At 53.8% G+C, this 9,637-nt stretch overlaps 1 protein-coding gene across 2 annotated transcripts in view; it reads right to left on the reverse strand.

The window, feature by feature from the left end:
• Window positions 1–9,637, reverse strand: part of KIF24 (kinesin family member 24) — a 59,295-nt gene that overhangs the window by 3,630 nt on the left and 46,028 nt on the right. The window contains exons 10-13 of one of the 2 annotated variants that reach the window (XM_004712374.2): window positions 8,694–8,803; window positions 4,044–6,221; window positions 2,990–3,083; window positions 2,430–2,533 (exon numbers count right to left, since the gene is read on the reverse strand). In XM_004712374.2, the coding sequence (XP_004712431.2) occupies window positions 2,430–2,533; window positions 2,990–3,083; window positions 4,044–6,221; window positions 8,694–8,803 (2,486 nt within the window). Of the gene's footprint in view, window positions 1–1,900; window positions 2,534–2,989; window positions 3,084–4,043; window positions 6,222–8,693; window positions 8,804–9,637 lie in introns of those variants that run through there. The other variant, XM_045289243.1, reaches the window with a different exon arrangement.

Here is a 9,637-nt window from a genome sequence, read left to right on the forward strand (position 1 = left end):
CCCAGAACATGCCTGACTCCTCGCCTGCAGTAAATGTATTTGTTTTGAGAAGTGTCCTTCCCACCTTGGCCCTTCCCTTTCTGGGGCCTGTGTGTCCTCAGCCCAGACCTGGCCCCGAAGGGAACAAGGCAGGGAGGGGCAGGAGGCAGACCAGCCAGGTCCAGTGCTGCTTGGGGCTAGGCACTCCCTCTTCAACCCACCACAGCCTCCCGGTAGATTGAACACATTCTAAGTTCAGGGTGACTGAAAGGTTCTCCCGGGGTCTGCTTTCGTTCTCTCCACGTTTAAACAAAGTCTCTTAGTGTTACACTGGTCTGCGATGCCTCTGCGGTGCAGAGTCAGTCACACCCACCCCACCCCCGAGTTCGCCTCCTTCTGCCAGGCAAATTCACCATGCTTCCCTGCCCCCAGCACCTGGCTTGGATCAGACCACAGCCCTTTCTTACCCAGGGTTCACTGCTCTAGGAAACAGTCATCAGTTTAAGAAATCACTGGTCCCTGCCCAGCACACTGAACAGGGGAGAAGATGGGTCACAGCTTAGCTGCCCAGCAAGAACACCACTGTCCTTGGAGGGCAGCCTGTCCCTTCACCTAAGGCTTTAGGATGACACAAGTCAACTCCTACTCCTAGAAATCAGTGTCTCTGGTTTGTTTTGTATTATGTTGTACATCATTAAAGCTCTAAATACAAAGGATATACAGTCTTGAATCTAAAGTAATTTGCTAACTATTTTGATTCTTCAGAGAGAACTAATAAAAACCTAAAAGGTGTGTCCTGTATCATGTCCTCACTCTTGAGAGGCTGCTTTCCTCAGGGCCAGGGCTGTGGGGATTTGCTGCTGGGGATGGACTGGAACCCAACCACTGCCTAGCAATACAGTATGCCCACGACAGGTCCGAGGAGCTAGCCCTACGGTCAGCCCTGGTCTCTGTGTGCAAAGGCTGCTGGGCCCTGACCCAGCTCAGCTCTGGCCTGGGCAGGAAGGGGCCTTCTGTGATGACAGCTGGCAGGATGGGATTGAGACTACCTCCTAGTTCTGAGCAGTAGTGCCGTAGCTTGTGGATCTGACTTCATCCCTCAAGGTTTTTGTACTTAATGCTGCTGCTGGTTGGCGATCTCTTAATTTTAAGGACTTGTGCGAGGAGCTGTAGAGCCTTAGACCAGACTGGGAGTACAGTGCCCTCTGCTGGTCAGATGAGGCATGGCCTGAGACTGCAGTTTTAGCCCTTTTTCTGGCCTTGTAATTAAGCCCTCCTTTTAAAACCTTACTTACCAAAGTATCCTTTGCTGGAAAAAAAAAAAAAAAGTTTCCTATATTGTTGGCATAAGAACTTCACTTTGTCTTAGGATAAGGTGATCAGACGTCCTGCATTTTTGGAAAGAATGCATGACAAGCTAGGGTATATGGTTTTCGGCTGCCATGTGGCTGTTTTGCCAGGATAAGAATTTTATCAATGGTGTCCTGCTTTACCAATGTTAAAATCTGGTCACCTTATCTTAGGATGGCTTTGGGAGGTGAGGGACACTTGGAAGCTTTGTGTGAGAGCGTAGAACCCAGATGCCAGGTCACTGAACAAGCCCTGGAGAAGGGATGAGGCCTTCTGGGGTGAGGTGGAGCCAGGAGATGGACATGCTGAAGAGCCTCCAGAAAGGGCCGTGGGCTCTTCAGAGAAGTGGCCCCCATCCTGAGCCAAATCCTAAGGGTGGCAGAAGGGGAGGAGTCTCCGGATAGAGCAGCAGGTGGGTCAGGTCAATCAAGCAGAGGTCAGAGGCGGGGAGAGAATTCTGAGGGATGCCCCGTCTCAGCCCTGGGCTGCAGGAAGTTTGGCGGGGGTGGGAGGAGGCTGTCCGCACAAACCCGGGGTTAGAGGTGTAAATGCTCCTGTTAACAGGCACAAGTCAAGATTTACTTATTTTATGATGTTTTCCAAAGCTAAATTAAAGCCCCCAAATTGGTGGGAGAGCTCAGCTTGTCCCCAGCACTCCTTAACAAGGGGCTGGTATTTTGCTCAGTCTTGAAGGAAGACAATTTTCAGTTTATAGAAGCCCCAGACTCGGTACATGGCCTTCCCCAGCTTGTAATGGACCTCTGACCTCCAGCAGACCACTCCCTCTTCTGATCCCCAAACTCAGAAACAACATCTGGGTTACTAGACCCAAATGTGTCCTGACCAACAACTGGTCAGTAAGTGAAGACAAACTGTCTTCTAGTCCTAAGAAGAGGCCGCGTGAAGTTCTTCAGCATAGTCTTGCAGATGGTCCCAGGCCGTGGGCCTGTCCAAGGCCCTGTGTGGTTGAGGCAAGGCTGACAGGACAGGACCAGGCATGGCTTCTGGTCTATGTGAGGATGACCCAAGAATCCAGCGTGTTCTCCTGCACTACCCCTAACCTCTAGGACACAGCTGCTCTCTCTGGGGCTGTAGCCGACCTGTGGCAAGACAGATAAAGCTGCAGCTGGCTCCTCAGACTCTGGATGCACTTGGACTTCAGAACCATGATTTCATCCAACTGGGTCACAAAATCTTCAAAGTCCTAAGGAAGCAAACAGACAAATGGAGTACTTGCTATATGGCTGCTCTGCTGGATCTGCTTTTCAAGGCCTGGGGCCCCTGGCTGAAAACTGCAGGATGGTGCCCGGTACAGAGGGGCACCAGCTCTGCGTCGTCTGAAAGAGTTCTACGTATAGGGGTGTCTTACAGGTGGAAGTGCCTCTGGTCTGCACATGGCAGGCAGCAGGTTGGTCAGTCACTGTTGCAGTCACAGAGAAAGCCCCCCCGAAAAGCTAGCTGGAAAGGACAGCTGGGAGTGGGGCTGACCACAGACAGCACCACCCTCTCTCTGTGGGCTTGTGGTCCCTTTGGCCTTTTAAGCTACGTCAGTGATGAGAGAAGGTACAAGACCTCAACAGTAGTGGACGACAACAACCCGTTCCAGGCCACTGAGCCCCACATCCAACAAAGACGAGCATCAAATATTTTGGCCACTTACCTGAGACGTGCACTGGCTCATCAGGGTCTCCTCCTGGCAGCCCAGCTCGGCCATTGCCTGCAGTTGGTCCTGGTGTGCTCGGATCACCACTTGCCTGGAACACCAGAAGGGAAACAGCCTCCTGAGGACACAGGGACACAGAGCTGAGGCTCATCTCCAGGACAGCAGCTGCCAAAGTAGTCATGGCTTTGACCAGGGCCCACAGCCCCCAGCCCTGTCCTGGGATGTTCTTTCCTGGGACTTGTCAAGGGGCCAGGGAGATACGGGGAGAGATGGCATCTGCAGCTTCCTTCTGCCCCACCCTGCCCAGCATTTCTGGGGAGCGCGGGAAGGAACTGGATGCTGCTGCTTCCTTTGCATGGCTTCCAGGTCATGACCACTGAGACTGACTGGGACAGGGATGGACCCAGGGACCAAAGCTGGGGCTGAGCTGAAAGCTGCAGGGCCGTCTTGTCACACTACTGACCGGCCACTCAAGGGAGGCAGCCTCCTCACCTGTGCATCCCGCATGCCCTTGGTTATTGCCCCTGACCAGAGTTGCCTGGTGCTCCTCCAGCTCTTAGGGGCACCTCATAAGGAGCTGCAGCCTATTGGAAGGAGCAGCCTCCAGGCCCACTTTAACCGAGTGGGGGCTCCATCTCCTCTTCCATTCTCTTAACACGGCTTCCTCGCCACCTTTTTGAGTTGTACCATTCTCACCAACCCGCCTTGCTTTGTCCCTTGCCACCCTGTCAGTGCTCCAGGCTGCCAGCTGTGGCTCCTGTGGCCAGGCAGCATTTCCACAAGCAGAGAGAAGGGGGTCCTGATCTTACCACAGACCATCGGCCTGGTGGAGGGGCAGGATCTTCCCTTCTCTCGCTTCCCACTCAGCATGCCAGGTGGGGAGTCCACCCACACTGGCAGCCTTGCTCCCATGCCTGCTGCTCCTCCAGCATGTGACAGACGGCAACCAGGCAGGCCCCTTGGTGAAGCTGAGCCAACCACAGCCATTCCCATGGCGGAGCCTGGGGCTGGAGCGGAGGGAGGGGTGTCAATGGGGAGAAAGCCAACTTACTGTGCTTGCCCCAGAGTGGGCTCATGGAGTGTCCTTGCAGTCTTGGCCGAGCAGCTGGAGACAAAGGCAGAATCTGGCCTTGCTAAGCACCTTGGCGCTGGCCTGTGTTTGTCCTGGTAGCAGGACTTCATGGGGTCTGTAGACAAATCCATTTGCTGCCAACCCCGCCCTGCCAGCTGTTTTCTTCCCTGGTCCCAGGGCTGGTCAGCCATATCAGTCCTTCCCGTCCACGGGGGGAATGGAGGCCCAGGGTGAGGTCTCCCAGTGTGTGTGTGGGGAAAGGGCTTTCCTGGGGAACTCCAGGAGCCACCCAGTTCTGTCTCCTCGGCGTCGGCGTCATAGTGCTCACTCCCCATGGGGTTCTGGGAGAAGAGTCCAGGGTCTCGGCTCTGGCCAGCCACTCCCAGGCCAGCCTCCTTGCTGGGCAGTGTGTCAATGTCAGGTGGGTGCTGATGGATGGGTGATGGGGACAGAGCTGGAAGACCAGGGCCAGGCTTGTCGTCGGGGGGAGATGAGGAGAGCCACAGGGGCCTGTTAGCTGCAGACACTGTTTGGACTGCCTCGTGATCACCAGGTGACACAACTGAGCCTCCCGTGTCCTCTGTCACTCGGGTGCAGGCAGCTCCAGACGGGAGCACTTGTCCCAAGGGAGGAGAGTGGTCATCACCAGGGTTCTCCAGGAGGGACACAGAGAGGGGAGCCATCAGTCCAGAGGCATGCTCAGAGCACAGGTCTGATTCTCCTCCAGAGGCCTCTCCTGGGAAGAGGTCAGAATTTCTCACAGTTCTGGTCACTAGAGCTGGGCCACCTTCACGGACTTCTCGGGAAGGGGTGGTGGCTGTGTGTCTCTGGTCTGGGGACCCCAGAACTGCGATGTGAGACAGCGAGACCATGAAACTGTCCTCCAGTGATTGTGAGCGGTCTTCCCTGAGATCAAGGGCAGGGTCCCCACTCCTCCCTGGGGGATACACAAAATCCACTTGTGAGCAGTAAGGCTTCTCTGCCAGGTGGCCTCCTGGAGAAAGAACCTGGGAGGTGGAGTCTTCCTGGCCCCAGTCCAAGCGCAGCTGACTTGGGCTGTGGCTGTAGGCCAGCTCGGCCCTCCTGGGGCTGCTGGGCTCCCTCGAGCACACCCAGCTTCCTTCAAGATCCTTCCTGTCAGCCTCTGTCCTGGGGCGGAAAAACAGGCTTTGCTGCTGCCCGGCCCCCTGCTCCTCAGCCCTCGGCTCCCCCTGATGAAGGAAGAAGGGGTCCTCACTGTTCGCTAGGGCGTTTCTTCGTGCCGTGCTCCTCTGACCAGACACGTGTGAGAAGGAGTCCTCGCTGAAATCGCTGTCGTCGAGGTCTTCCCCCTGGGCCCCATCCTGGCTCTCGGGACACGAGCAGGACGGAGGGGAGGTCTCCCTTGGGAGCTGGCTTTCTTGGGGTCGGTACCGGCATAAAAGCCTCTCGAGCGGCTGGTACTTTAACTTCTGCTGGAGGAGAGGCGGCTGCTGAAACTGCTGGTGGTAAATGCGCAGGTGCTCCTCCCGGTCTTTTTGGTGTGGGGGAATGTCTGTCCAGGCCTCCGACACAGGCCTGCCCACTGCATCTGCCTTGCGGTCTCGCCCGTTCTCCGCCAAGTGGTGGATGTCGCCAAAGGAGAGCTCCCCTCGGGACACCAGCTGCTTCTGCACGGGCTGCACGGGCTGCACCTTCTTGCTCTTGGTAGCCAGCCGGCTGGGTCCCAGGCCTTCCTCAGGGCCAGGGGCCCGGCCTTCCCACCCAACCGCAGGCTTGCTGCCTGTGTGGCTTTTTTCAGAGCACAAGGGTGCTGGTTCTTCTGCCTTTTTACCCAGGTGTCCAGGACCCCTGGCTCCTCTGACAGGGCTAGTCTGAATGGCCCAGCCCTGTGGAGGACTCCCTCTGGCGGCAGTCCTTCTAGCAGGAGCCTGGGGCACAGACGCCAACGGGATATTGGGTGAGTGGACAGTCAGAGGCTGGACCTTCCCTCTCAGGGAGCCAGGTGCCACCGTGAGCGATGGCTGAAGTCCTAGCTTGAATTTTTTGGGAGAACACTTGTCTCCTGGCAGGGCCCCAGGGGAATTCTGAATTCGTTTAGGGGAGGCGCTTCCAGATGCCTGATTCCGACCAGTGGCTGGAGCACAGCACTTAATGCCTTTCTTCAGTTCCTTCACCCTGAAAAGGACCACTTCCGTTAAATGTGTGTGCGCTCACATATGTTGACAGAAAGTCACAGGAAAACAGTCCCCAAGGTTGGGAGTTCTTACTTTATGTGACAGAGAAGAAACGGAGCTCTACCTCTCTCAGGATGAGATACCCTTCTTGGACTGAACAGCTGCAGGATCGGGAGAGTTCAGGAAACTACCACAGTGCTACAGGAGGGGCCGGGAGCCACGCCCAGCTCTGCACGCAGGGCCCATGCTGTGCCTTTTCAAGACGGGCCACCCTCCAGAGCCCTGTGTCTACACTTGCCCTTACCCTGCAGTCTATAGTCGGAAAGCGCTCCAGCAATTCCCTGAGCCAGTGGCATTTAAGGGAACAAAACCACTCCAGAGATCAGCAGCAGTCTGGTACTAATTCCATGAAGCAAGAAACTCTCTCCCAGGGGTGCTCAGCCTCGGCCCTTCTGCCACTGTGGGCCCGCTGACTGCTGCTGGGGAGGGTCCCAGGCTCTGTGGGCTGCTTGCCCACTGGGTCCCAGCAGTGCTCCCCCAGCCACAGCAGTCAAAACTCTCCAGATACTGCCAAATGTCCTCAGGGGAAATATTGCTCTGGTGAGAACCACTGCTCAACTCCACAGGGAGCATGGAAAAATCCAGAATTAGGTCTCTGCTAGGATTTAGTTGCCAAGCTCTAAGTCTATTGCTCTGTGATACTTAAAATAAAAACGAGTTTTGCTTGAACACGCTAAAGATTTAGAATTATAAGACAGCATCAAGCAAAAAGGTGACTCTCCAGTGACTTGTAATTTCTGTCTTCAAATCCCCTGGGAGGGTGCAGTCCTACTGCTTAGGGAGCTCATGGAAAGCGGCTTCCTATTTCTGGTTTCAGTCCTACCCAGTGAGAGCCAAGTGACCATGGAGACGTGATTGGAATCTTCCCTCAAGGGCTGCAAGGCAGGCCGTGTGTTTGAGGAGGAGGATGCGGGGGTGAATAAACACACAGGAACGTGTCTGTGGTCTTCTCCTGACGCGTTGCCAGTTTGTCACACATAAGAGCAGGGGCTGAGAGGTGCCACCACAAATCTAGATGGTTCCAAATTGCTTCTGTGTGTACAAACCCAGATTTTAAAACTTTATAAGGGGGGGAATGCGTTAAGATAGATGTGGTGCTGAATGTACAATTCCCCTTGATATGACTGAACAATGGAAATATTCGATGTATGATATATGTAAATTGTGTGCCAATAAAAATGTTGGAATAAAAAAAGAGTGAGAAACCAAAAGTTCCTCCTGGAAGCTGGAGTAAATCACGGTAGCAACCCGAGTGCCTGAGCGACAGGTACGGTTGTGGACGTGAAGGGGTTGTCAGCCTGCTTACCAAACACTTGTGTCAGTGACTGGATGGTGCGCTTGCCTGGCGTTGGAGATGCTGCCCTAGAGGGTTGCCAGGAGCCAGAATTGACTTGAGGGCAAGCCATCGATATGGTTGTGTTTTGTTTCTTTCTTTTTTTTTACAAGTGAGGGAACTAGGGTCAAGAAAACACAGCTAGCCAGTGGCAGAGTCAGGAAACTGACTCTAAAGCCTACTCGTGGAAACTCTTTTGAAATCACTTCTCCTATTCGTGAGATACGGTGCATGAAGCATCTCCCTGGAGGCGCGGGGCCCCAAAGAAGCGCCTTTCATCCATACATCTGTACTGAGCATCTATTAGTACTAGTTGGTCTGGACTCCGCGATCCTACGTGCAACAGCAGGGAACCTGCCCCGTCCCAGCACGAGCACCTACCAGGCAGGACTGCCGCCGGGGCACCAAGAACACGGTACAGAAAAACAAAAGGAAGGCTCTGTTCTCAAGGGACTCAAACAATTGCTCACCACTCCTTCCCAGTTGGGTTCATAAAATGCCATGGATTCAGTAATGAAAAACAGACCAAAGCATGTTAATCTTGAAGAGCAAGAGAAAGATTCAAGTGAAGGAGCCAGAGGATCTCACCCTCGGGACAACAGAGGCCGTGGAAGAAGAGAGGAGGGTGACCCAAGTCGCCCCAGGAAGAGCCCCAAACAGGCAGTAAGATGGCTCAGCTCTGCCACCAACTCCCGACACACCCTTGCAGAACTTCTGCCCTTCTCTGGCCCTCACCTTACCCTTCTGCAATAGGCTGAGTTGCTTTTGGGCCAACATGGCTCGGAATGATTTTGCCTTGGTAAGTAGTACATCTTGTATTCCTCTGATTAGGGCTGAAGCAGCCACAAGCACCTCGTGCTCGCCATTTAAATGGTGGCTTGAAAAAAGCCACCAAGATGTCAGTGCACCCCTAAACCAGGGACGATGCCGTCTTCCACATTGCACACTTGCAAATGGTAGGGCCTATCTGGTCACCTTCTTTGAAAGACCAATTGCTATTGGGGCCAAAAGCAGGGCTCAGGAAGCTCCAGGTGGATGAAATGCACAAGCATCTTGGGCCGCCGGCAGAAGCCCACTCACCGGTCAGCATAGCGCAAGGTGTTCAGCGTGTGCTCGGTGGCCATGTGGCTCGGGGAGATGTTGGCGATCATGCAGGTTTTGGCATTGCCAATGAAAGAGTCCTTCAGGACCTGTCCGGAACAGAAGGCAGGGCAGTGAGTGAAGGGCCTGGGCAGAGAGAGCTTACTGACTCCACGACGCTGGGCAGAGAGGCCGCCTCTGCTGTAAAAGGCAGTTCAGAAAAGAAGAAATCCAAATGGCCCCCCAAAAGTACTCATTTTACTACTAAGCAAAGAAATGCAAACAAACCATTCAAAACCAGGTAACTTTCACCTGTAAGATTTAAAAGCCTGAAAATTCCCTGCGCTGATGAGTGCATGGCCTGGGCGGGCCCTTGCCTCTCCTAGTGTGCCTATGGACTATGTGCCCTGACTGGTATGTATTTGCTGAGGGTATTTAGTAGTACGTACCAAAATGTAAAATTGTGCACACTACTGGTTTGGCGATTACACTTCTAAGACTTGACCCCAAGGACATAGTCACTCAAGTGACAGAAAGAAGAAAAATGTACATAAAGATAGTCATCACAACACTGTTGACAATACTGAAATTGGAAACAATCTCAAGGTCTATCTGTAAAGAACACACTAAAAATCATAAAAGGAGTATACATCATAACCACTAATAATTATGTACAGCTTATACTCAGGTACATGGAAAGATATCTAAAGCGTGTCCTTGAGGAAAAGTGTTTGCAATGCCCTCCCGCTGCACTGAGGTCTCTGAGAGATGTCTGAAGGGTTTTCATGGAAATGCAGCAGTGGGTATCCCCGAGTGGGAGCAAGCAGTGTAAGGTACCCCGTGGCACAGTTGGGTTATGCATGGGGCTGCTAACCACAAAGTCAGCAGTTCGACTACCAACCCCTCTGGAGAAAGAGAAGACATTGTACTCCCATAAAGAAAGT

This window comes from Echinops telfairi, unplaced genomic scaffold (genome assembly GCF_000313985.2).
Source record: "Echinops telfairi isolate 266 unplaced genomic scaffold, ASM31398v2 ScPeMD7_25;HRSCAF=90, whole genome shotgun sequence".
Lineage (NCBI taxonomy): Eukaryota > Metazoa > Chordata > Mammalia > Afrosoricida > Tenrecidae > Echinops > Echinops telfairi.